Raw genomic sequence first — 27,790 nt, forward strand, 5'->3', positions numbered from 1 at the left:
AGAACTGCTCAGCAGTTAAACGCCTTAGAGAGCGTTATTTTATTACGTAACGCAGTATGGGGGGAGGGGGGGTCGGAGGCCGTGTTACGCTCCATACAAAATTTTTAAAATTTCTCTAACCTCTTTCTACTCCAAGGAACCTTCCACCCCAGTGTTTGAACTGACGACCTATGGATTGCAAGTCCAACCGCCGCCAGCGATTCCACCGGAGTAGGCTTGGTTTGGTGTGTTGTTTGTACTTATGGCATGGAGACGACTCCTACACCTGGAATGACTTAACGGCCTAACAACCAAGGACGGGACCGACATTTTACTTGCTCATCCGATAGAAGTTGGGTCATATATGACCAAAAATTGAAAATTTCCAAAATTAGCCTTAGTTTTCGTGGTAAGAATCATTTTCCCATCATTAACTAAAATTTTTATTTTCAAAATTCAGGCTTGAAAGGGTTTAAGGCGGGGTTGGGATGTAGAGGGTTAAAATTCAAAGCCAAAGTGACAGGTCCTGTCGCAACCAATAAAGCTCATATTTGGGATTCGGGCTCAGTAAACTTAGGGGATCATGCCCTGAAATGCCCGCAAAATTATCCCGTATGGTTACATTCTAGTACCCATATTGTTTTGTTTTTTTTTTTTTTTCATGGTAAAACATTTTTATTTGACAGACAGAAAAAGCCAGCAAAGTGCTGACTGAAAAAACTGTTTCTTTTCAATGTGCAATACAATTTAAGTAGATTACATGTCATTGAAAATTAAATATAAATGTAACGACAAAGTTGATGCGGCTGGCTCCAGAACTCCATCGGCGTAGACCTTTTAAGGAGTTCGGTTTCTGGCGATCAGCGGCTGAAAATAAATAAAAGAAAACTACCAAGATAAATGTGTTCAAGATGGATACAAATACAAACGAGGGATTGGATCGGAGAATTAACTAAACAAAATAATTAAGCGAAAATATTAACGGATTTTAGAAGTTTTTCTATGATGTCAGGTCGGGACAAACACTGCTTTAGCTGATTTTTGAAGATATTTATAGATGAACTTTTACCAAATCTATTGTTAAAACTCACATTGTAGACCACTTCCCAAACACGGACGGCAACTTTAAGTACCTAAATGGGAATCGTCAGTCTTGTTTGTACAAATTCATACGACGCTCTTGAAGTCAAGATTTTTCCGTTTTGTCGACGTCGTTGACTACTTGTATCCGGCCCCACCACCACCCACTTGCGTCTTGGAGGTCAACTGAACCAACGACGGCTGACGAATCAGGACTTTTCACTTATCCTCGTGTAGGTTCACTTCGACATACCACAGAAACTCTATGGGATTTGCCAATACCAGCTTGACATCTTGCTTCGCCCGGGAGATAGTGATGAGATCATCGGCAAACGCGAGCAGCATAGGAAAGCTGAAGTCTTCTTGGTTATCAGTTACGGGACTGCCTCCATAATCAAATTGAAAATGTAGAGGGGAAAGGGGGCCTCCTTGTTTTATTCCACGTTATACGCAACATGGCACGAGAAAGTTGTCCTTGCCACAGTAGGGGAACTATACCCTTTCTCAGCCTATTTCTATTATCGGCCTATCAGCACTTTGATCATGAATTACAGCTTTCATAAAGTGTTTTTGACTGTTCCAAAGTAATGAATAGCTCAAATAAAAGTGAGCAAGCAACTCTCCATTGTTGAAACATCTGAAAATGTTGATTTAATATTGGAAAACGGAAAAGTGATGAGAATTGGTCGAACGGCTTAGAGTGATTAGAATGGGCATATTTCCCCTACTTGTTGTTGCTCATTTTGAAAGCATTCCAGCACTCGGTTTATTACGTTGACAGGCACTCTTTTGCGTGTAGAATTGTCAGTCCCGGCTTTAGTTGTTGTTAGGCACATCAAACTTCATGAAATTGAAAGAATTGAATTGACTGCCACTCTAGAACCGACTACCGGTGGGATTCAAACCTATCTCACAAGGAGAGTCATACTTCCTGCACATGGCCTTTTCGGAGACGTTTCAACGCACACAAACATGTTGATTTTATTCTCTTTATACGATTGTACTTTTATTGAAACAGATGAAACTGGATGCGGCGTTGGACGCCCACCAAATGTCGCGATGACGAGCTGGCGGCGCACAACGCCATCTAAAAGCTACGCGTAACTTAGTGTCACTTGCTTCACTACTTTTTTTTGCTGTATGATTTTGGTTTATTTAATCCGTTTGCAACTGTTTAAAACTAGAGTTTTTTTCACACTGAATTTTAATCCCGTTATGCTCGTTTTTTTTTTATTGTTGGGGAAGGGACGAAAAGTAAACTAAACATCAAATATATTTAAAAGCGGGCAAAATCGAGAAGATATCAAGCGTTACACAGGGATTGAACGGTGAGAAGTTGCTTTTATTGGATACCAATAGGGAGATACCTTCTTCTTCCCGTCCGATGATGGGTGGACAGAGACATTTGGAGGATATTTCAACTGTATTTTTTCTTGGGGCTTACAATACTATTTTTACACATGATATTTTATGGTAAAGTGAAACAGAAAGAAAGGAAACGTACGGTACCTGCAAATTAAACGTCGCTCGATATGGTGGTGGTGGTGCAGAATAGTTTTGCTCAGATCGTTGAATAAGTAGCTTTTTTAAACTAGTTTGTTTTTGTTTAATTCATATGATTATCAAATGTGATAAGAAACGCCTACATGGGTGATTGCGCCAATCGCCGAAATTGTGGATTTTTGGAACAGTTTCTGAAACGAATGAAATGAGAAAGAAAAAGATTTCCATGATAATTTTAAGGTTTTGGTACGTGATTGTAGATTTTTCTAGAGTTTAATAAGCTTTGGTTGAATAAATTGAGAACATTGCTGCTGATTTAAATTCTTACTTTACATTTTGTAGTTCTCAATTGATCGACCAAAGTTTACTTCATATAAGCATTACACGATATGATTTACTGTCTGTTGCTTTTAGTACATAATAAATACCTTGATAGAAGAGTTTACCGTACATAATGAAGTGTCTTTGGCGAAGTGTTTTCTTTTTTTCTATGTGACGAACTAAGTTACGACGCGAATTTTTCACGTTTTACCGCTGCTAAAGATTAGGTCTTAAAGTATGTTTGTCAAATACCTTTTTTCGTTTGCGTACACACAGGGGGAGGGCTAAGCAGAAGTTTGCGGTCAACTCGAGACCGTGTCTGGTGATCAGACAAGTTGCGGCGGGTACGACGGCGCGAACACGGTTGAACAGCAAGTTACAGCTTTGTGTAATGTTAATTTACCTCTCAATGATTGAATCAGCAATAAATCTTGTTCAATTCGTGCCTGCCAACAAAGAAGCACTTTCTCTCTGCCATTTCATCCTGAATGAAAGTTGGATTTAGGGTACGATCAAGAAGCAATTACCTCCGTGCATCGTTCAACCAATTCTGCGCAGCAATTTATCTCTCTTCCGGGCCCGATTCCGACACAAACAAGGTGAAACCTACGGACAACAACCCAAGAAAGGGGGGACGATTCGCAGTCTCGCGAAATCATCACCCCACCCCAAACCGGCACAATCGGCCACAATCAAATTTGGAATACCTGCTAGATAGTGTGTGCTCGTTGATCTCTACTGACGTTCTGCAACGCAGCCGATCAGCCGACTTGTTCCAATTTGTCCCTAAGTATAAGTGTTTGAAAAAGTTTTACGCTTTAAAATGTACCTCTTTTAACTTGAAATCCTTCAATCTCGCACTCTGGACGCATCAACTTATCCTGATTGAATCAAGTGGAAATCTATAAATAACACGGTGTATTTCTACGGCAGAGAAGCTTTAAGATATCGAAAATACCTTGTCAACTTCCCAAAATCAACGGAAAATGTCCCCGCGAGCTCGGTCAAAACTAAACAACTGCAAAATACTCAAGATTTACAATTTTAGTGCACTTGTCGTGCAATCTTAAAGTGAGTTATACCTGTTTGTGGGACGATCCCCGCGACTTCCCTACAAGGACAGTGGCGAACGGATTTTCCGGCTCGGCATCCAAAGACACTAACCCTCCGCATTTATGTTAGAAGTAATGTGCCTGTGTGTGAATGATTCTGTTTGTTCTGGTCGCGTCTTACCCGATTTTACGCGCTCTCACACACAAACACACACACGGTAAGACACATTCGACAATGAAAGAAAATAAAGAACGAAATCGGTTAGAAACTTGGCACGGAATGGGACGACTTACCTTGGGCAAGGGCGGAATAATGTTTAGATTTTTAATTGCGTAGCTTGGGATACCTCTCAATAGAACGAACTAGCGGGAAACGATGCAACACAACGCACACTCGGCGGCACGACAAAACGGGAAGCGAAAACAGGAGTATGGCTTGAAGTTCATCGAGGCAGGTCTCTTAGTGACTGCGGCTTCTGCTGCGGTGGCGTTCAGCTGAAAAAGAAACGCGATATTTAGTGGAATTTGAACCGATTGCTTGCAACAAGACGGGACACTTACAACGCTTGTGATGACGATCGCGTTCGCGGCCTTCGTGTCCACCACTTCCATGGCCGCCCCCGCGTCCCCGTCCGTACCGCTCGTAATCGCGATCCCGGTGGTCTCGTCGGTTATCGCGTCGTCTATAATCGTCTCCAAAGCCACCGCCACCGCCGCGGTGGAACCGGTCGTCCCGTTCCCTAAAGTATCATAATTACTAAAAACAAAACTCTTTTCAAGACATTTGAAATTTTACCTCGATCGCGGTTCATCACGCCGTCTATCCCTACGATCCTTCCGATCATCATCCCGTCGACGTTCCTCCACTTTGACCGGGCTGTGCCGTTTGGCTTCCATCTCTTCGACGGCCTGTCTCAATTTCGAGTAGCTGTAACAAGAAGACTTTTCAAATTACACCATCACTCTGAATTTTAGGAAAACCTACCCCAAATGCTGCTTGCCCGTCAAATGGTCATCGATTCGTTGCTGGGCATCGCCCACAATCAAAAACGCCCCGCAAACCTCGCACACCTCCATCTGCTTCTCCTGCGCGGCGGCAATTTCCGCCGTCACAGACCAGCCGTTCGTTTCCGCCTGCTTCACCAGCTCGTCCTTTTCCTCCTTCAGCTGGTCGCTCATCTGCATCAGGCTCTGGGCCTGGTCGACGTCCCCCCGGATTCCGGCCTCCTCGGCTTCGCGCAGCAGCTTGTTGATCTTCTCGGTCATCGTATTGACCTGCTCCTGCTGCTTGGACACGGGCCGGCCCTCCAGCTTGCTGTTCATCAGCAGCAGCCGCTGCTTGCCCTTCATGATCTTGCGGTCCACCTCGTTGATCATGTTGCTGCAGAAGCGCAGAAAGTCGTCCTCGTACTGGATCTTCTTGCGGGTCGGTTTGGACTGCTCGAACAGCCGCTTGGCCTCCTCGTCGTGGAGCTTGCCGCACTGGCCGAGGTCCGCCCGCGTGTTGACGAACAGGTCGTGCGGGCAGAACTTGACCATGAAAAACGTGCAGAACTCTTCATCCTCCCAGTTCAATGCCTTGCCTTTCATGGAGGGATCCAGGTTGCGGTTCCTGCAATTAACAATTCAGTTTTAAAAATCATAAAAATAACCAGTGTTCCCACATATTCCCACTATTTTTTTTTTACTTCACAACTTATTTTTATTAGGTCCATTTAGGCGCTGCGACCAGGTTAGGACCGAGGATCAAGAGTACAACAAATAATAAATACGTGGTGATTATTGCATTCGATCGTCATATTACGATCGTTATTTCTCGACTCACGATCGAGATTTCTCGATGGTAAGATTACGACTTACCATCGACGAATCTCGATCTACCATCGAGAAATTACGATCGTAATTTGTAATACCATTTTTCAGAATATTTTTTTTTATTTAAACGGAATATTTAAAAAGTTCAAAATTTTTAAAAATATTAAAACTTACAAAAATTTTAAAAATTTCAAAAATTAAAAAAAAATATTTTTTTAAAATTCAAAAATTTTAAAAATTTCAAAGATTTCTAAAAATTTCAAAATTGAAAATAAATTCAAAAATTTAAAAAAAAAATAAAAATAAAAAATCATCGGGACTGGCAACACCAGCCAGCAACAGTCAACTGTTCGGAGCTCCTCAAACTTTTCGATTTTTTCGCCGTAATTAACAGTGTTTACCCGCGAGTTTGCTGCTCCAGCATGCCAAGGGCCAGCCGTGGCCGTGGCAGTTCGAGTGCGGCCTCGAAAAACCCGCGAAGTTCATCTACCGGCAGAGTGCAGAAAGGTAAACACACCAACGCCGCATCGACCGCCATCGCGCACGGGAGCGTGCCCAGTGACGTCACCGATCCATCGTTTTTACACGTGTCATACCGCCCACGTGAGTCCCCAGTACGGACGAGACAATCGACCCGGGCATCCGGAAGCACTTCCGGCCAGCAGCAGCAGCAGCAGTCCACCAGCACTACGACAACAACCACTTCCAACGTTCCCACCAGCAACGAATTTGAGATGCTGAGTGGAGAAGAAAACAACACCGCCAGTGACAGCAGCAGTGCTGGCGACGACGATGACGATGATGAACTTGCGCGCAAGCAAGGAAAGCAGAAAAAGTGTAACTCTCCGAAGGAACGACGACCACCTCCAATTTTTGTTTTGGATACGTTGGCGGACGATGTTGACGAGTTGCTTGAGGGACTCCAATATTGTCTTAAAATTAGTAAAACTTCGGTGCAAGTGATTACGCATAAAAACAGAATTTCGACTTGGTAGTGAAGAAGTTGAAGTTGCGAAACTTCAAATTCTTCACATTTGACCCAGCAGAGAAGGTCCCAGTGAAGATCGTCCTTCAGGGATATCCGGACCGCCCGATCTCCGACCTGGAAGAACACCTGTCGGGCGTCAAGGTTAAGCCTCGAGAGGTTAAGGTGCTCTCGAAATCGACAACGGTGACAGGTACGTACACATTGTACCTCCTGTACTTCGATCGTGGGTCGGTCAAAATCCAGGACCTACGGCAGATCAAAGCACTGGACGGCTTCTTCGTGACGTGGCGATTCTACACGAAGAATCCGACCGACGCAGCGCAATGCCACCGCTGTCAAAAATTCGGACACGGTTCAAGAAACTGTAATCTTCCGCCCCGGTGCGTTAAGTGCGGTGAGACCCACTTCACCGAAAGGTGCAATCTTCCGCGGAAAGACCAGCTGGGGAAAACGCCCAGCAGCACAAAGCGCGCGTCAAGTGTGCGAACTGTGGGGAAACCACACGGCGAATTTCCGTGGCTGTGCCGCGCGGAAAAAGTACCTCGAGGAGCAGGACAAGAAGAAGAAAGCGCCAGCGTCCCGCCAACCTCCAAAGACTTCGAGCACGAACGCTGCAGCAGCTGGCGGCGGAGCGGTTCCACCGACCAACCCAGCGTTCCCTCCCGGTTGGGGAGGTTCGTACGCTAGAGTAGCCGCTTCTGGGAGCGGTACTTCACCGGGACAAGCAGACGTTACCGGAGATGATCTCTTCACGCTTCCCGAGTTTTTCGCTCTTGCTGGAGAGATGCTCACGCGCTTTCGTGCCTGCCGGAACAAGGCAGAACAATTCCAAGCTCTGAGTGAGCTTATGATGAAGTATATCTACAACGGATAAGCTGCCTTGTGCAGCGAAGTTTTTCGACGTCAAAAGACAAAACAAACTGTGATCTAGTTTTAAGCTTTTCTATCTCTATCCTTTTCCTTAGCAAATTTAGAAGGTTTTTTTAAAATAATTTTTCCTTCTGTTGGCAAATCCATTGTTAGAATATCCAATTACATCAAAATGAACTACAGTACAAATCTGGGTGCTGAAAAGACAGAAAGCGTAACGTGATTTTCGAATGCTCCCCACTGCTCCTCACTAATACAACTGCACTACAGCTGTAAACATAAACAAAGTAGGAGGCTATGTTCAAGCTCAAGCGTGAAATATTTTTTGCCGCTGAAGTGACTTGTTTTGAAGCATTTTGGATTTGTTGATGTTAGACTTTTCGCTGACAAAATTAAGTACTTCGCGCATGTTTTGTTCATAGACTATGGGTGGCCAAAAGAGGCCTTTTTTTGTTTTCCGCTTGACGAAAAATTGCGTCAGAAGTGGGTGGAATTTAGTGCATCAAAAGAGCATCCAAATGGATGACCCGAGATTATGAATCTTTGAAGCGCAATGATATTATCGTAGTAAGATTATTCAATATTATGTCGCAGGTGTTGCATTCAAAGCTATTGATAATTCGGCGTAAACATTTCAAAAAGTGTCATAAACATAGGCTTTGCGTGAAATAAAGCGCTTACTGAAATGTTAGCGACGAATTATGCCAATCTCGATTTCAAACCTCTTCTTAATATTAATTGACCTTGAATGCTTCAAAAGTTCGATGCCATCAACTTTTTTTTTATTGCTGCCAAAATAAATTATTGATCGATTACAATACTTGCTACTTCTTGGGAGCATTTTGCGAACAGTAAATTGGTTCCGCTTTGCCAGGTCTAAATTGAGGCCGCTTTGCGAACGACTATTCAACACCCAGGTACAAATCATAGTTGAAAGGTACTCCAAAACTCTATTAGGTTATAAGAATTACGAAATTGTGAATTGATTATTTACTAATAAAAACGAATTGAATTGAAAAAAATAAAAAATTCAAAAATTTCAAAAAATTTAAAATTCAAAAAAAAAATAAAAATTTTAATTTAAAAAAAAATTAAAAAATATATTTTTTTTTATTTTAATTTTTTTTTTAATTTCACTAATTTCAAAATTTTTTAAAAAAATAAATTTTTTAAATTAAGTCTATAATTTTTTTTTTTAATTTTAATAATTTTGAAATTTTTAAAATTTCTGATTTTTTTTGATATTTTTGAAATTTTAAAATTTTTAGAAATTTTTGATTTTTTTTCTAATTTTTGAATTTGTTGAAATCTTTTTTAAAAATTATTAGAAATTTTAAAAATTATAAGGCCGTTGCAAATATTTTTCAAAGTTTAGATGATCATTTTCTCGTGCCATGTGTCAGCAAGTGTGCGATCACGTCAATCTGTTCCTCGGGTGTCTTGCACTGCCTCAAGCGAACTCTGTATTCTCGATAAATGGCCCACAGCTCCGACTCGCTGTACAGCATCCGTTCACCTTGTTGCTTCTACGGGGTTGCACCGGCGCCGGCGCTAGTATCTTTCGGCTCGACGGACGGCACCACTCCAGGTAGCGGAGGAAAGTCCGCCGCGGTAAACACGGCTCCTGCCGGAGTCTGTTTGTCCTTCTTCCATGCTGGCGGCTTCGGTTTGGACGCCTGCTGCCTCGACTGGATGAACTGCGCACGTTTGGGACGCCTGCGGTCCAGACCCTCGTGGGATCCAGAACAGTTGACACACTTATTGGCTTGCGTTTCTTCTGCTTTGCACTTTTCTGTGCTGTGGGGACCCCCACAGCTGCTGCACCTGGGCTTGAGATGGCAGTTACTGGTTCCGTGACCAAACTGCAAGCAGTTCTTGCACTGGGTCACGTGCGGTTCTTTGTTGCCGTAGGCCACCCACCGGACGACGACTGGTCCCACTTTCTTCACCTTGCTACTCAACTCCTTGATACTGGTGTGCCCCTTGGGGAAGAGCACGATGAAAGGCGTCTCATCGATGGCGGGAAGCGTCCAGCTGATGTTCCGTCTTGAGCAGCTCCTTGATGTAATCCAGTTCCACGTTCGGGAGACCTCGCATTACTACCCGGTGCGGTCTCGCACTGCGCTTTCCGTGCGTGTGCACCTTGTTCTTCTTCAGGTGAGCTTGCGCCGTGTCGAAGTCGTCGCTCGAGAAGCACGTAATTTTGGTGCCGTACCGCGTCAGTTTGTGTTCCGGCTGGACATCACAAGACGACATCATCTTCGCAAGGCGGCGAAGCTCGTTTCTTTCACCACCAGCGGCGGCTACTTCTTCTCCCCGGCCGACTTGCCGGTTGCTGGTACCACGGGGATCGTTTTTTCTGCTGCTGGGTTCGCATTGTTGATGTTGTTGCTCTCCTCCGCTAGCGGGCTGAACATGTTATTGCTGGGAAGTCTCCACATCGCCGTCGTTGATCTCCTCCTTAGCCTTCCTGCGGCGAACTTTGACCACTGGACGAAACTCGCCCTCGTCCTCTCCTCCTCCTTCGGAGTCTTCCACCTCCATGCCCGTCGCCGCCTGCGTCTTGGGTTGAGACCCGTCCGGTTTCTCCCACACACTTTTCCTCAAGGCCGCGTTCCAGTAGTACAGTCTTCCATCCTCAGCCCTGTGCTCCGTCCACCCACACTCCGCCGTCGCGGCCGCCGCCATGGCCGAAAGTTTAAAAAAACACCGTCAAAAACGCTCCAAGCTTCAATCAAAGGCCACACGTCTGCTCTAGGCAAGCTGTCAAACTGGAATGCGATATTCCCACTATAACAAATGTAAACATTGAGTGTTTCCCGCTGACTCCGATGGACATTCAAATAAGGTGTGAAAAAGATGCACTCAATCCCAGTTAATTCAATCCGAATTCTGAAACGGAATCGAACCGGTTGTTGCGTTTGGAACGGAATTTGTGTACGATTCTAATTAGATTCCGTTTCAGAATTCGGATTGATTTGACTGGGATGTTTACATTTATTTAAAGGACCTGATCAAAAAAAGTCTAGAAATAAATCGGCATCTTTTTCGCATTTTTGCAGTTTTTTTTTTGCTCATGCTGTCTGGCATGCCTTTTTGCTCAGAGCAATTTGTGAAGGAACCATTACACTACCGCAATTAAACAAACAAACTAGGACTTTTTTATGCAGGCTGACGTGTGTGTGTGTGTGTGTGTGTGTGTGTGGTCCCATCCAATACCCGCTAACCGGTAGCGATATTATGGGAAAGTATCGAGGTTTTTAAGCGAAGATGGCGTTCGAATGGTGAACGCCCGAAATCACGCACTGGTACCAACATTACGGAACAAGTGTGGCATGGCATGACAGCCACATTTTTTTTCTAATGTTGGTGCTACTGCGCGATTTTGACATTTCGGGCGTTCGCCATTCAAAGGCCATCTTCGCTTAAAAACCTCGATACCTCGATACGAGGTTTTTAAGCGAAGATGGCGTTCGAATGGTGAACGCCCGAAATCACGCACTGGTACCAACATTACGGAACAAGTGTGGCATGGCATGACAGCCACATTTTTTTTCTAATGTTGGTGCTACTGCGCGATTTTGACATTTCGGGCGTTCGCCATTCAAAGGCCATCTTCGCTTAAAAACCTGGATAGTTTGTAATCAGACTTTGTATATGCCGAATGCTGATACAACTTATCTCAGTCCCGGGGTATTAGGTGGTGATAGCCCTTGCGCTGCTTCCAACGACCCATTTCAGAATGACAGAGCTCCTTGCGAGGTTGCTGGGCATTGTTCGGCCCCGCCTAAACATAGAAGCAAGCATCTGAAGGAAACTCGATCTATATTTAGACTTCTAATCCCTCAGGCAAATCAGGGATCAGCGCGTATTTAATATGAGAGAAGATAACATGTTTCAACACTACGGATCAATTCACTGCCTTCTGATGGCCGACTGCTTAGCGTCCCAGACCACCAAAATCCGGAGGTGTGAGAGTTCGAATCCCACCTGATTTATTTTCGTTTTTGTTCATATTCAAAGTTCAAATTCTCGATTCCTAATTTCAAAGGTACCGGCCGGGATTTGATCCCTGAACCTTCTGCTGTGAGGCAGAAGCCGTAACCATTAAGCCACGGAGCCGGACATTTATGCAGGCTGACGTTTGTTCAATCAAATTCAGCCAAACAAAGCAGGCAAACTGCCAAAAAGTGGGAGTTCGTTTGTTTGTTCGCCGTAGTGTAATGGCTCCTTGATGTCGCTGGTTCCAAATCTGGCTCCGCATTGGTTAGTCGATTGACTTCTCTTGCGCTTAGGGCTTATTTTTTCTGGTTCGGGTTCAACCAAACCTGGCTAACCTAAACACTAAATTTCCCAAAATACCTTCCCATCAGCTCGTCCAGCAGCTGTCTCGCGACGTCCACCATGGCTTCTTCTTCTCGCTCTTACTGGTGTTATTGTTCTTGGTCGAAGGTACGCGTAGTGAAAAACGTCGATTTCCGTCCGATTTGGAACGATCAACGCCTGAAAATATTTGCAAACTATGCACTCGACTTAGTTTTACAACCTGCACTAGCTTTTAATCGATTTCAACTACTTTATACAGCAAAAATATTCGATTTTTCACCAACTTTGAAGTTTGCCGTGATTCTCTTCTTGGTAGATTTTTCTTTATGCCGAACAGTGGTGCCAGTGCGTCAGAATAAAACCAAAACAAAATGGGCCAACTTCACGCGCACGGCACAGTCAAGTACGCAGCCCAGCTTTTGACTTTTCTCACACGCGCGATGATTCGGTGTTGATGCGACGTGAGGTGTGTTTTTGCTCTCAGCCGGGTGATGAAAGTAACTTTTTCCCTTAATTTTTAAAGTTTAAAAGTGAAATTGTTGCAAAAGCGCTTGAAATATGCCGAAAGAGCAGTTCCGCGAAGCGGATGTCATCAAAAAGATGTAAGTTTTAACAGTGAACTTGAGAGAAAGTCTTAAAACTAATCGCCCTTTTGCAGCTCGCACGTTTCGTTCGGCATCGATAGTGCCGAGCTGATCCAGCAGGAGTCCCATCTGCACGTTGTCGCGAAGAACCTGTACAACCAGGATGCGAACCGGACGCCGGTGTCGTACGGCGTGCTGGACCGGCGGATGGGCGTCAGCCAGAAGGACGCAACGTGCGACACCTGCAAGAAGGGCCTCAACGACTGCGTGGGCCACTTCGGGTACATCAATCTGGCGCTGCCGGTTTTCCACGTCGGCCACTTCCGCGCGACGATCACGATTCTGCAGTCGATCTGTAAGATTTGCTCGCGCGTGATGCTGAAGGAGGACGAGAAGAAGCAGTTTAGCGCCCGGTTGACGAACCCGAATCTGTCGTACCTGGCGAAGAAGTCGATCCACAGTCAGGTGCTGAAGAAGGCGAAGAAGAACACGAAATGTCCGTGTTGTGGCTGCTTGAACGGTCCGGTTAAGAAGGGAGCCGGATTGATGAAGATCGTACACGAGCCGTTCCGCGGAAAGAAGGCCACCGATCCGCTGGTCACGAGCGCGCTCGACGAGATGCTCGGAGCAATTGAAGGCAACCGAGAACTTTCGCAAACCGTTGGGCCGTCCTCGCTGATTAAAGAGTTGAACCCGCTCGAGGTGCTGGATCTGTTCAAGAACATTCCCAAAAGTGACATTCCGCTGCTGGGAATGACCTCGCCCGAGTCCAATCCGGCGGATTTAATCGTTACCAGAGTGTTTGTTCCACCGGTTTGCATCCGTCCTTCAGTGGTTTCCGAGGTGAAGGCCGGAACGACCGAGGATGATCTTACGATGAAACAGAGTGAAATCCTGCTGATCAGCGACGTGATTACGAAGCACATGATGTCCGGAGGCAAGATTGAACTGATCCAGGAAGATTGGGACTACCTGCAGTTGCACTGCGCGCTGTACTTCAACAGCGAACTGTCCGGAATCCCGCTGTCGTTGATGCCAAAAAAGCCCACAAGAGGAATCGTCCAACGACTAAAGGGAAAACAGGGTCGCTTCCGTGGCAACCTCTCCGGCAAGCGTGTGGACTTTTCCGCTCGTACCGTAATATCCCCCGATCCCAATCTTATGATTCATCAGGTCGGAGTCCCGGATCGTGTTGCCAAAATCCTAACCTTCCCAGAGCGCGTCAATACGGCAAACATCAACAGAATGCGCCAACTGATCAAGAACGGCACGGAAAAGCATCCCGGCGCGAACTACGTTCAGCAAAAGGGCAGCGCCTTCAAGAAGTATCTTGCCTACGGTAATCGTGACAAAGTCGCGCAAGATCTCAAGTGCGGAGACATCGTGGAACGTCACCTAATGGACGGCGACGTGGTGCTCTTCAATCGGCAGCCCAGCTTACACAAGCTCAGTATCATGTGTCACGTGGCGAAGGTTCAACCCCAGAGGACGTTCCGCTTCAACGAGTGCGCCTGCACCCCATACAACGCCGATTTCGATGGGGACGAAATGAACCTGCACTTGCCTCAAACCGAGGAAGCTCGCGCCGAAGCGCTGGTCCTAATGGGGAACAAATCCAACCTCGTAACGCCGCGTAACGGAGAGTTGCTGATTGCGGCCACGCAAGATTTCATCACCGGAGGATATTTACTCACGCAAAAGGACCAGTTCCTCACGCGCGAACAAGTGATGCAACTTGCGGCGTGCATGCTGTCCGGCCCGGATGCCAACATGGAGATCGACTTGCCCAAACCAGCCATCATCAAACCACGCAAACTCTGGACGGGCAAGCAAATCTTCAGCCTGATCCTCAAACCCAACCGACACAGTGTCGTAAACGCCAACCTATCCACCAAAGGTCGAAACTACACCACCGGCAAGGACATGTGCGTCAAAGACTCGTGGGTCGTCGTCCGCAACTCGCAGGTCATGTGCGGTGCCATGGACAAGGGCACGATGGGTTCGGGCACCAAAAACTGCATCTTCTACGTGATACTGCGAGATTTCGGCGAAGAACACGCCATCCGTTCGATGTGGCGCCTAGCCCGAATGGCCTCCTACTTCATGATGAATCACGGCTTTTCGTTCGGCATCGGTGACGTGACGCCCAGCCGAAAATTACTCGAAGAAAAGCAGAAACTCCTCGAAAACGGTTACAGCCGCTGTGACGAGTACATCGCAGAAATGAAGAAGGGAACGCTCCAGTGTCAACCCGGTTGCACCGCAGAACAAACGCTCGAAGCGGTCATGCTGAAGGAACTGTCCAGCATTCGAGAGCTGGCTGCGAAAGCTTGCTTCCGCGAGTTGCACCCCACAAATAGCGCCCTCATCATGGCACAGTCCGGCTCGAAGGGTTCGAACATCAACATCTCGCAGATGATTGCCTGCGTCGGTCAGCAGGCCATCAACGGCAAGCGGGTCCCGAACGGGTTCGAGGATCGGGCGCTGCCGCACTTTGAGAAGTTCTGTAAGTATCGCATCGTCGTATGAATTTCAGGCTTTCAAGAAATATGATCACAATTAAACATAGTTTTCGCTTAGCAACGTTAGCCAAAGGAGAATAGCGATGCAGCTGCCTCCCGAATTGGGATGCTATAAAAAGAATTTTGCTTTTTTTGTCTGCAATGAGACTCAGACATCATCCAGGTCCAATTATCGTCTTTAGCTCTAATAAAAAACTGCAATGAAATGTTAAATCACTCGTTACAGTACCTAGAGTTAACTTTAAACGATAGTATGTGTCTTAATCCTTTTATTTTCCTTTTTATGAAAAAAAAAACCTTTTATTTCCCAATTTTCTTCGAGATCTTCGATCTATATTGGAATATTCCGATTACAAAAGAAACAACATTCATAAAATTTACAAAAACACAAGAGCAAACAAGATTCATCAAATCATGATTTATTAAAATGTTACCTACAAATGGCTATAACTTGAAAATGGTGCACTTTATCAAAAATTCACTAAAGAACTTTTTGATACCATATTCGATTTTACATCGAAAACTCAAGTTGAAAAATTTTTGCGACCAATATTTAGATTTTTTGAAAAAATCTGTATTGATTCAAAAAGTTATAACTCGGTCCAAGATTTTTTGCACAACCTGAAAATTTCTGAAAAGTTGGCATTTAATGTCCTCTAAAACATATCAAAAAATTAAAAAATATAAAAATAGTGTTTTTTTGCAAATTAAAATCACCAATTTTTTTTTACTGTGTATAATTTTTTTTCAGTGTAGTCCATATCCATACCTACAACTTTGCCGAAGACACCAAATCGATCAAAAGATACAGATTTTTGAATTTTCACATATCATTTTTGTATGGGCAGCTGCCAAATTTGTATGGAAAATTATATGAACGAACTAATGATGCAAAATGGCTTCTTTGGGCATACCGAAGGCACCAAAAAAGTTTCAGCCGGATTGAAAAATACAAAAAAAAGTCGAATGACCGAAATCTCAGAGAATTGGTCATAGCAGAGAAAAACGAAGTTTCACTGAAAATTCCTATGCAAAAGTGTATTTTTTTTCAAGTGCAAAAAAAATGTTGAATGCTTCTTGTTGCACACTCGATATTTTTTCAGCACGCATCGCATTTATTACACTCAGCAGAGGCTCGTTGAAATAATGTTCAGTTCGTCATCATTTTGCAACTTTTTGCATAAACTTCTACGATTTTTTTTTAAAGTTAAGAGCGAGTTTTTCTCCAATGTGTAACAGGTCGTATCGAGGTGCTCCGATTTGGATGAAACTTTCAGCGTTTGTTTATCTATACATAAGATGAACTCATGCCAAATATGAGCCCTCTACGACAAAGGGAAGTGGGCTAAACGGGCTTTGAAGTTTGAGGTCAAAAAAACATAAAATTTTTTAAAATTGCTCGCATTTCCGTAAAACTTCATCAATTCCAACTCTCTTAGATGCATTCGAAAGATCTTTAGAAACACTTCAAAATGTAGACATCCAGGATTGGTGTGTTTTTTTCATAGCTTTTGCAAATTAATGTTAAAAATAGATTTTTTTAAAACCTTAATATCCTTTTGCAACAGCCTCCAACACCCATACTCCCATATGTCAAAATATTGGTATTTGGTAATTTCATGGACTATAAGCCTACGGTATTAACTTTTTGGCCAATCGTAGTTTTTCTCATAGTTTTTCGATTTTTTCTATAGCAAAAATGTTACAACGTCAGTCTTTGCCCTGTAGGCTTCTATAGCGGCACTTTTTGGTCTCAATTTTGTCATATTCGGAATCCTCGGAAAATTTCACGTAAGTTAGAAGAATTGGAGTTGTAATTTTGATTTAAAAAATAATTAAATAATACCTTTTTGAAAAAAGAAATAGATCTTATTTACCCTGTGATCAATACGTCAAATGCTGTATCAAGTAGGCGAATATCTGTTTTACCCCTAATCCAACAAATTCTTAAAATTCATTCTAAATGGCATTTTTTCTAATCAAATTTACAACTTCAATACATCTAACTTACGTGAAATTGTCCGAGGATTCCGAATATCGACGCCAACATTTCAAAAAGCATCATGTACAAACCATGCGTTTTGAGAAAAACGCTTTTGAATGCCCATTTCCCATTTTAATATAAAAGCAAAATAAGATGTTCTAAGGGCACCTCCAGCACTGGGGTGCAAATCAAATTTGCACCCGGCTCATGAATACCGAGATCAAATTTGCCACCTTGAAAAAACTCCATCATCCCCACCGCTAGGGTAGCAAATTTGCCACCGAAACAAGCCCACCGCGGGGGGCAAAAATGGGTTTTTATCATTTTTTGCTCTCGTTTACCTTCAAAATCAATAATTATGTGCTGATTCATGCCTAGAAATGCTAAAAGTTTATTAAACTTTTTAATCCTATTGAAAATTTCAATGAATTTCATTTTTCGAAAATGTCGAAAGTTAAACCATTTGCTACCCGATTTGATTCCCTGTTAGTTTGCTCTCGAGTTTGCCCCCGAGTCTCCCACCGCGCGTAGCAAAGCAGGTATCAAATTTGATCTCAAGTTCATCTGTAGAAGAAAAATATGTGTCGGTACCTGTCGGGTACTCATTTTCTGATACCCGACAAGTACCGGCAATCCGGGTGCAAAGTTTTCAATGCGTGTTTCGGAGATTTAGATTTTTTTTTAAAATTTAAAAATTTGAAAATTCAAAAATTCAAAAATTTAAAAATCAAGAAATTCAAAAATTCAAAAATTCAAAAATTTAAAAATTTAATAACTCATTAATTTTTTTAAATTTTTTAATTTTTTTAAATTTTTTAAACTTTTTAAATTTTTTAAATTTTTTAATTTTTTTAAATTTTTTAAATTTTTTAAATTTTTTAAATTTTTTAAATTTTTTAAATTTTTTAAATTTTTTAAATTTTTTAAATTTTTTAAATTTTTTAAATTTTTTAAATTTTTTAAATTTTTTTAATTTTTTAAATTTTTTAAATTCTTTAAATTTTTTAAATTTTTTAAATTTAAAATTTTTTTTTAATTTTTTTAGATTTTATAATTTTTTTTCCGTGCTTGATTTGATTTTTCCGTGCATAATTCCATTTGAAGCGGTAGCAAACAGACTGAATACCGGGTAGCAAAGTTAAATCCCGAAGAACTGAGAGCAAATTTACTACCGCGACAGCTACCGCGATGGGGTTGACGTCGAGTGCAAATTAGCTTTGCTTCGATGTTTGCACCCAGCGCTGGAGATGCACTAATAATAACAAACGATGAAAAACGTTGCTTTTATTGATACTTGATCATTTAAATTCAATAAAACATTATTTCCGTCGTTTTATTTGAGAAAAACAAACATAACTTCTTTTGAAATCACCAACGTCTAAATCACCCTGCTGTCATTGAGGGGGACACTTTGTTATGATTCGTTTTTCTTCGCCGAATGTACATGGCGCTTTGTTCATGTCGCTTTTTTTTTCGTCACGAGGTTCATGTAGTCTTTTGTTTGACAGATTGACAGGGCTATATAAACAGACACTGGTGATGGCAGAGATTTTGTTGATGTTACTTTATTTAAAATCATGATTAAACAGACTTTACTGAAGTAACTTTTGCTCATTTTTGGTGGAGAGGTAGCTTATTAGAAGAACTTTCAGAATATACAATAACCCAGAAAGTTTCAAAATGTACATGATGCCTTTTGAAATGTTACCGTCGATATGACAAAATTGATACCAAAAAGTGCCGCTATGGAAGCCTACAGGGCAAAGACTAACGTTGTAAAATGTTTGCTATAGAAAAATCGAAAAACTATGAGAAAAACTGCGATTGGTCAAAAAGTTAATACCGTAGGCTTAAAGTCCATGAAATTACCAATCTTTTAACGTATGGGAGTATGGGTGTTGGAGGCTGTTGCAGAAAAAATATTAAGGTTTAAAAAACATTTTTTAACAGTAATTTACAAAAGCTATGAGAAAAAATCAAACCAATCCTGGATGTCTATGGCACATTTTGAAGTGCTTCAAAAGACCTTTCAAATCCATCTACGAGAGTTGGAATTGATGAAGTTTTACGGAAATGCGAGCAATTTTAATTTTTTTTTAGGTTTTTTGGACCTCAAACTTCGAAGCCCGTTTAGCCCACTTCCCTTTGTCGTAGAGGGCTCATATTTGGCATGAGTTCATCTCATGTATAGACAAACAAACGCTGAAAGTTTCATCCAAATCGGAGCACATCGATACGACCTCTAGAACAAACCGAGCAGAACTTACAATTACTGCCTCTTAAAGAGCAAATAATTAAATGCAAATTATTATTTTTGTTGGAATCACATCTGAGCAAAACTGGTTGAAAAATCAATATTCTTCCAAACTTTACTTTTTTGCTTTGCTCATCTTACTAAAGAAAAGCTATAAAATCACTCTAAAAATTAACTACCTTTAACAGGGGTGACATTGGGTCTGGGGGTAGACTTCCTAGACCCACCTTAACTTAGACATATCGACTCAGAGTCATTCGATCTCTCTTATAAGTCCTAATTGAAAATGATGTAGTTTAGTTAAATACTTAAAAAGTTATTTTAAAAACGATTTGCCTATGCCGTAAATTTGTAAAAAGGGTGGGTTTAAAAAAACCCTTGATATTATATATATATTTAGAAAAATATTTGTAAGACTTTCCCAGCACCTCCAAAAATTAAGCTCTGCTGATAACCCTATCAAAAGTTCAAAGCACTTAAGTGTTATTTACACACTTTATTACGGCCTGAAATGAGATTCTTATAATAAAGGCCAAATAAAAACATAAAAAGTCGCTAAGCCACAGTTATTAGAATTTTGTAATTTTGTTTTATCAAAACTAATTCTGGATCAAAATATCAATATTCAATAGACAACATAGGCAACATGAGGACCTTGTTCATTTCTGTTTCAACTATTTCCAGCGAAAATCCCCGCCGCCCGCGGCTTCGTCCAGAACAGCTTCTACTCGGGGCTGACACCAACAGAGTTCTTCTTCCACACGATGGCCGGTCGCGAGGGTCTGGTCGATACGGCGGTCAAGACGGCCGAAACGGGCTACCTGCAGCGGCGGCTGGTCAAGTGTTTGGAGGATTTGGTGGTGCAGTACGACGGAACGGTGCGGAACGCCATCGGTGAGGTGGTGGAGTTTACGTATGGGGCCGATGGGTTGGATCCGGTGTTTATGGAGGTGAAGAACAAGCCGGTGGACATTGAGCGGCAGTTTATGCACGTGCGGAACATGTTTCCGTGCCGGGATGAGGCGCCGCTGAGGGGCGCGGAGATTCTGGAGACGGGGGATAAGATACTGCAGACGGCCGAGTTTGACGGGTGCCGGGCGGATTTCCGGAAGGAGTGCTTGTGAGTTAGGGTGGGTTAGGATGGAGAGAGTTTGGTTTTTTGACCCGGGGTTTTTGTCTTGCAGAGAGTTCCTGAAGAAGTTTGGCGAACGACTGCACTCCGTTCAGAGTCGCTACAATACAGATGCAAAGGTTAGCTTGGAGGTCGAGCGGACCACGCCAGGTCAGTTGAAGAAGTTCCTGATGCAGGTGCGAGACAAGTACAACAAGGCCATTACCGAGCCGGGAACTGCTGTGGGAGCGCTGGCCGCTCAGAGTATCGGCGAGCCGGGCACGCAGATGACACTGAAGACGTTCCATTTTGCGGGTGTCGCTTCGATGAACATCACGCAGGGAGTGCCACGTATTGTGGAGATTATCAACGCTACGAAGGCCATTTCAACGCCGATCATTACGGCGGAGATTGCCGATAATACTAGTATGGAGTTCGCGCGAAAGGTGAAGGCAAGGATCGAGAAGACGACGCTGGGCGAGATTTCGTCGTACATTGAGGAAGTGTACAAGTCGGACGATTGCTTCCTGCTGATCAAGCTTGATCTGGACCGAATCCGGGTGCTCGGGCTGGAAGTCAACGCGGAAACTATAAGATATTCGTGAGTATTTTTTGGAATATTTCTTCTAAAATAACAAATTTCAAACCTGATTTGTCTTCCAGAATTTGCACATCAAAGCTCAAACTCAAGCAGGAAAACGTAGAAGTGTACGGCCCCTCGCTCATCATCATCCGTCCGGATCCGACCAAGCACAGCCACGCGCTGAACGCCGAGCTGCAGCGTTTGCTGTCGGCAATTCCGAACGTGGTCGTAGCCGGGCTGCCGCAAGTTTCACGCGCCGTCATTGCCGTGGACGATGCGCACGGACCGCCCACGTACAAGCTGTGCGTCGAAGGGTATGGGCTGCGCGATGTAATGGCCACGTACGGGGTCGTCGGAGCGCGCACCAAGAGCAACAACATCCTGGAGGTGTACGTAACGTTGGGCATTGAAGCTGCTCGGACGACGATCATGAACGAAATTACCGACGTCATGGAGGGTCACGGCATGAGCGTCGATCATCGGCACATTATGCTGCTGGCCAGTCAGATGACGTCGCGCGGGGAGGTTCTGGGCATCACGCGGCACGGATTGGCCAAGATGCGGGAGTCGGTGTTCAATTTGGCTTCGGTAAGTTTTGGTGATTCTTGGTTTGAGTGCCGCAATTCTTCAAGGAATTTCTTTTCAGTTTGAGAAAACGGCCGACCACCTGTTCGACGCGGCTTACTACGGCCAGACGGACTCGATTGATGGCGTCTCGGAGCGGATCATCCTGGGCATGCCGGCCGCCATCGGAACCGGTCTGTTCAAGCTGATCCACAACCACACCGAAACCAAGCTGGACGAGATGGTGGAGCCCATTTTCAACACCACGTGACACAAGTTCTCGTTTCTAGTTTAAGGGCTAATATTTATTGGGTAAGAAAAATTCTTAAAGAATAAAATGAGTTGAAAATGAAAAAAATGTTGTTCTGTTGGGATTCACGATGATGTCTCACTGCAGCTTACCGCTGCACAGCTTCTCCATGATTTCATGGTTGTACGTCGAGTGGAGCATCAAGCCGAGGACGCCCGCCCGGGAGGCCATCGCCTGGCGCACCTGCCGCTCCTGGTCGACCAATTCGTCCATTTTGATCCATTGCCGGACGCGCTCCAGGTCAATCTCGGCCCGGCGAATCTTCTCCCACACGTAGTGCTTGAAGCAGGACTTTTTGGGTGCTCTGGAAAGAAGGAAAATTAGCAACTACAGGGTGGCCACTCAAGTCGGGAAATCGGGAAAGTCGGGAAAAAGTCGGGAATTCGCCAAAATCCGCAAAAAAACGGGAAAAAGTCGGAAATTTTTGATTTTTTGTCAAAAAGTCGGGAAAAGTCGGGAATTCTGAGCATACTTGTTTGAAAATTATTTTTAAACTTTTGAACAATTTTCAAATTGAAGTCACCTATTTCTGCTTTAGTAACTTTCTTTAAATTTAAGGTTCTTTTGACTTTGGAAAAGCTGTTTAAGACGTTCAAAATCTTAATGAATATTGGGGTCTTTGACACAGATTTTCAAAATATTTTTCTATGAATCAAATGATCGCTATTATTGTTTGTTCATTAAACAAGGGGTAAAGTTAATGATAAACTAATATGAAAATAAAGCCTAATAGATTCTTTTTAATTTTGTCACATAAATTGAATATTTGAAACAGATTCCAAATTGAATGTGGCAATGGTTTTTTTGTAAATATTATTGACTGTTTAACTAAATTCATTAAGTAATTTCAAATATGTTTTTTTCCAAATGTTGCCATTGATCTTTTTTTGTGAGTATGGGTATATTACCTACCATAGATAAAGCTTGATTTTCAGTTTTCGGAAAACTTAATTATCGCATAAAATCCAAAATTGAAAAAAAATACGTTTTTAAAACATAAAGAAAATTTTGAAATTGCAAAAAAATCAAGAAATTTTGAGTTATTGAAAAATTGTTTTAAAAAAAAGTCTTATCAAAAATTTTGCTTAAAAAAAGTGGGAAAACATACAATCATATCAAACTGAATTTTCATTGAAAAAAGAAACAGTTAACACTAGATAACTTAGCATTGATTAGAAAATTCAATATCAAAAATTACAAAATTAAAAAGGGATCTTGGCAAAAACATTTTTTTATGAATTCCTTGACATTTTTTTAAATCCTTTGAAAGAATAATAACAGCAATTATGTTTGAATCATTCTTTGATTTAAAATGATGATGAAGTTTTAAAAAAATAGGATCGAGATTTTAAGTTCAGTTATCTTTGTCATTTCCAGTTGAAACGAAGTATCAAAAACTATAAGTTTGCCAATTTAAAAAATAACATGGAAGTTTTTAGTATTGTTGAACTTTTGATTATTTTTTCAAAGACTAATTTTTTGTGTTTCTACTCTGAATCATAATAATAAAATTAAATTTTTGAAGTTTTTTATTTGTTGTTTTTGTGGGTCTCGTGGCGCAGGGGTAGCGGCTTCGGCTGCTGATCCCGATGATGCTATGAGACGCGGGTTCGATTCCCGCCTTATCCACTGAGCTTCTATCGGATGGTGAAGTAAAACGTCGGTCCCGGTTTCTCCTGTCTCGTCAGAGGCGCTGGAGCAGAAATCCCACGTTAGAGGAAGGCCATGCCCCGGGGGGCGTAGTGCCAATAGTTTCGTTTTTTTTTTATTTGTTGTTTAATTTCTGTAATTACAAAAAATGCCTATATTTGGGGTTTTTTTTTTTAAATTCATTGAAATTTTTTTCGGTTATATTGACTTTTTATAGTATGTTTTTTGTTTAAAATCATTCTTAAGATTAAACAAATGCCTATTATTTGAGCACTCTGGAAAAGTCTGGAAAAAAGTCGGGAAAAAGTCGGGAATTTGAAAATGTAATTTGAGTGGTCACCCTGCAACTAATTAACGGTGATTATTGCACTCGATTGTAACTTTTTCAAAAGATTAAAAAATCTTAAATTCTTAAAATAAAAGGTTCAAAAATAAAAAAAAACCCAAAGAATCCAAAATTCAATAATTAAAAATTAAAAAAAAAAACTTTAATAATTTAATAGTTTACAAATTCTGAAATTCAAAAATTCAAAAAAAATATTTTTGTTTTATTCTAATCTTCTACAATTCTGAAACTCTGAAATTAAAAAAATAATACTAAAAATCTAATATTCCCGGATTTAAAAAGTTCTTAAGTTCCGGAATTCAAACATTCTAAATTTCGTAAATTTAAAAGATCAAAACTTTCAAAATTCTAATAAACCTAAAAATGTCAAAACTCAAATACTCAAAAATATAAAAATTCAAAAAAAAAACAAAATAATGAAATTTTTAGCGTTAAAAATTTTTTAATATGTACTCTTAAATTCAAAACTTCAAAAAAAAATTAAAATTTCACAAATCCATTGAAAAATTAAAAAAAAGCTAACGTTCAGAAATTAGAAAATCAAAACATTTCAAAATTCTAAGTTTCTAGAATTTGAAAATTCAAAAATTCCCAAAAAATAGAAAAATCAAAAATTTGAAAAAAATATCAGGTATTTAAATATTCTTAATTTAAAAATTCCAACATTAAATATCTTAAAATTATTTCTTTTTATTTTCCATATTACTTAGTTTAGAATTCTGATTTTTTATTTTTTTTAATTTTTAGAAATTTTATGTTATATGTATATATTTTTTAAATTTATTGAAATTTGTTTAAACTGTTACATTTTAAGATTGTCTTTTTATATTTTTTGAACTTTCTTTTATATTTACATTCTTAAGCTATAACGTTCAAAAAAATAAAAAAAATAAAAATTCTAAAACACAAAAAATAAAGTTTAAAATAAAAAATAATGATTCAAAAACAAAAAAAAAACAAAAATAAAAAAAATTAAGGAATCATACTTAAAACTTCTACAGTCTCAAAATTTAAAAATAATCAACATATTTATTTTTTTTAATTGAAAAGATCTAAACCAAAAGCTTTCAAATTAAAAAAAAAAACAGACATTCAAAAGTTCTAAATTTGTAACATTCGAAAATCATAAATTTCCTAAATTAAAAAAAAAAACAAAAATTCATGTTCAAAAGTTAAAAATAAATCTAAAATTAAAAAATCCTAAAGTTCCCGAATTAAAAAAAAGCATATCAATTTAAAAAATTTAAAAATTATTGGTTACTAATTTTTAATTTTCCAAATTACTAAATTTTAAATTCTTTAAGATATTTAAAATTTTTAAATATTTTGAAATTTCTAAAATTGTTAGTTCGAAAATTCTAAAATTTGAAAAACCAATAATTAAAAATAAAATAAAACTCAAGCATTCAAAAAGGGTTTAAAATTCAAAAACTCAAACATTTATATTTGAAATTATTATTTTTATTTTTTTAATTCTAAAATTTAATAACTGAAAAATTCTATTTTTAAAAAATAAAGCACCCAAAGCATTCAAAGACATAAACCTTGAAAAATATTTGCAACGGCCCTTATTAAAAAAAAATCTAAATTAACAACATGTTTTTTGAGATTTCAACAGCTTTTTTTAATATTTTAACTTGATTTTTTTTTTGAATATGTAATATTGTGTAAGCTTATGATTTTTTTTCAATCTATAAAAATGTTATATTCCGTACTTTTATTTCTAATTTTGTGTTTTTGATTATTTTTTTTTAATTGGCTGTTGCAAATATTGCAAATAAGTTTATGACTAAAGTAGAGGGGGCAAAAATATAAAAATTGAAATTACAAGCCTAGGTTTCAACATTTGGATGAAAAAAGTGTTTTAAAATGCATTTTACAGGCGTACAGTTCCAGAGTTTTTTTTAAAAAAAAAGGACCAATCTGGAGTTTTTTTGAAAAGGTCCTATAAACCAAATTTTCATTTTTTGCTTTTTGGGTGTTTTTGAATACCCCTGACTCAAGGCGGTTCTAAAACATCCAAAAATCAAAAATTGAAAGTTTGGTTTATTGGACCTTTACAAAAAAAAACTCCGGCAATAAACTATTGTCTCCCATATGTTTATAGGACCTAATCAAAAAAAAAACTCTAGAGTTGCTTTCCAATCGTTAGTTTTGAAAATATCTACGTATTGTCGGATTTTTTTTCGCAAAAAAAAAAAAAAAAAAACATTTTGTGGGACATGAAAAATGAAAAAGTTTTCAAAGGAGTTCAAACATGCTTAATATGATTATAAACGCGAGAAAATGCATTTTAATTGGTTTTCAGTTGATTAAACTTTAATTTTCATTAAAATTTTGAAGTTTTTCGAAAAAAAAAAAATTGCCCCCGGATTATTCAGGCCAACTTTGAAGGGGGGACGCGACATAAACTTTGAAAAATATTTGCAACGGCCTTACAAACATTTTAAAATGTTAAAATGTACATCTTCGCTCACCTGCAAAACTCGCCCGTCAGCTGGAACACGTTCCGCACCAGCGGACACCCGCACACGTCCGTGTCGTTCACCTTGGGGTCCTTGCTGTGCTCGGGGCAGAGCACCCGCAGCCGCTTACAGTACGTCTTGCTGGCCGGGTTGTAAAAGTCGCAAAACATCGAGTTGCCCTCGATGCGGGTCTTAAAGATGCTGCCGAAGCTGGCCTGGCTTTCGTACTTGTTGAAGCACTTCTCCATGTGCCGGATGGCGGTCTTGGAGTGGATTTCGTGCCCGCAGGTGATGCAGTACATGGACATTTCGTCCTCGGCGTCGTTGTTGTCGAGGGCGTTCGGGTCCAGGGTGCAACGCTTCGCGCGGTCAACCAACAGGTCCAGTTCGGCGTGCCGTTTGTCCAGCTCGGCCAGGGTGGCCCGAACGACGGTCTGCTTCTGGCGGATCGCTTCCAGGGCTTTCTTGTTCTGCTCCTCGCAAATTGCCGGACTCAGTGACCACTCTTGGATGCGCTGCGGAAGCACCTGGTAGATTCTGCTCGTCGCCAGCTTCATTCCGCAGGTGTCCGAACAATACTTGGACTGTGGCCTCGCCGTCATGATGCAGCCTGGTCCGTAACATTGACGATCGCCTTCCAATGCTGGATTCAGCAAAATCTCCGGTGTGAGCGATCGTTTCCTCTTTTTTGGTCTCGCAGCAGACTTGGCTTCACGATCCTTCTTCCTGCTGACCGTGTTGGTGCAAACGCGCATCTCGCAACGCTGCTTGCGGCCACTCTCGTGCTGCCCCAGACAGGCGTCGCAGTTGCCACAACTCTGCGCCTTGCAGCCCTCGCACTGGCCGCATCGTTTGTCCGACTTGCTCGACGCGCCCTTCTCCTTGGTCTTTTTCGGCGGTTTCTTCTCCTCGGGGTTCGGCGTCGGACCCTGCACCGGCACGAGCCGAAACACCGTCTGCAGCGTGGGATCCTCCTCCTTGCATCGCTGGCAGTAGTAGTGTTTGATGTGTTTGGCCTCCTTCTCCGTTACGTTGATGCAATCTCCGTGGTACCATTCCTCGCAGGCGTCGCAACCTCTGTAGAAGAAACATCACGTCAGTCATTTGAACCATAGACATTTCTTCGCGACTTACATCATAAACCGGGACGAATCCGACGACCGACAGATGCAGTACGCCTGACCATCCTGCTTGAGAATCGTGGCGATCTTGCTTTTCCGCTCCGGAAGGTCAAACTCCTTGGCGATTTCCTCCTTCTGCAAAAATAATCCAAAACATTAAAACTTTCTCAAATCCCACATCACCGCACAATCAACTCACCGATTTCTTGCTCTTCTTGCGTGGTTCCGACATGGTAATCCTTAATCCGATAGAAGCTCCGTCGAAAAAAACACGGACTATTTACAAACTTTACGCGATTCCCGACCAGCGGATTTCATCGCGCGTCATCAACGCATCGTGAGTTTGACAGTTCGAGGGGCTA

The 27,790-nt window shown here is 41.4% G+C and overlaps 3 protein-coding genes across 7 annotated transcripts; 1 reads left to right on the plus strand and 2 right to left on the minus strand.

Moving 5' to 3' along the window:
• Positions 1-2,043: 2,043 nt before the first annotated feature.
• Positions 2,044-12,327, minus strand: LOC6037736 (luc7-like protein 3). 5 transcript variants are annotated; one of them, XR_005277385.1, is made up of 7 exons: positions 11,971-12,274; positions 4,921-5,547; positions 4,732-4,863; positions 4,497-4,675; positions 3,966-4,430; positions 3,842-3,901; positions 2,044-3,785 (listed from the first exon to the last, which is right to left on the minus strand). XR_005277385.1 is itself a non-coding variant. In XM_038255230.1 (6 exons), the coding sequence occupies exons 2-6, from the start codon at positions 12,012-12,014 to the stop codon at positions 4,396-4,398; spliced, it is 1,017 nt and encodes a 338-aa protein (XP_038111158.1). In that variant the 5' UTR covers positions 12,015-12,128; positions 12,185-12,327; the 3' UTR covers positions 2,044-4,395. The 5 variants fall into 5 exon arrangements, 1 of the variants encoding a protein (XP_038111158.1); XR_005277386.1 differs by lacking the exon at positions 3,842-3,901 and having other exon boundaries at positions 2,044-2,753; positions 4,230-4,430; XR_005277384.1 differs by having other exon boundaries at positions 2,044-3,901.
• Positions 12,328-12,363: 36 nt separating this feature from the next.
• Positions 12,364-21,894, plus strand: LOC6037735 (DNA-directed RNA polymerase III subunit RPC1). The gene is made up of 6 exons (XM_038255228.1): positions 12,364-12,536; positions 12,593-15,024; positions 19,963-20,398; positions 20,463-20,990; positions 21,053-21,560; positions 21,619-21,894. The coding sequence occupies exons 1-6, from the start codon at positions 12,493-12,495 to the stop codon at positions 21,805-21,807; spliced, it is 4,137 nt and encodes a 1,378-aa protein (XP_038111156.1). The 5' UTR covers positions 12,364-12,492; the 3' UTR covers positions 21,808-21,894.
• On the minus strand, positions 21,817-27,779 carry LOC6037734 (CXXC-type zinc finger protein 1). The gene is made up of 4 exons (XM_038255229.1): positions 27,628-27,779; positions 27,442-27,563; positions 26,320-27,384; positions 21,817-22,150 (listed from the first exon to the last, which is right to left on the minus strand). The coding sequence occupies exons 1-4, from the start codon at positions 27,658-27,660 to the stop codon at positions 21,925-21,927; spliced, it is 1,446 nt and encodes a 481-aa protein (XP_038111157.1). The 5' UTR covers positions 27,661-27,779; the 3' UTR covers positions 21,817-21,924.
• Between the last annotated feature and the right edge of the window lie 11 nt (positions 27,780-27,790).

Source organism: Culex quinquefasciatus, chromosome 2, assembly GCF_015732765.1.
Source record: "Culex quinquefasciatus strain JHB chromosome 2, VPISU_Cqui_1.0_pri_paternal, whole genome shotgun sequence".
Classification (NCBI taxonomy): domain Eukaryota; kingdom Metazoa; phylum Arthropoda; class Insecta; order Diptera; family Culicidae; genus Culex; species Culex quinquefasciatus.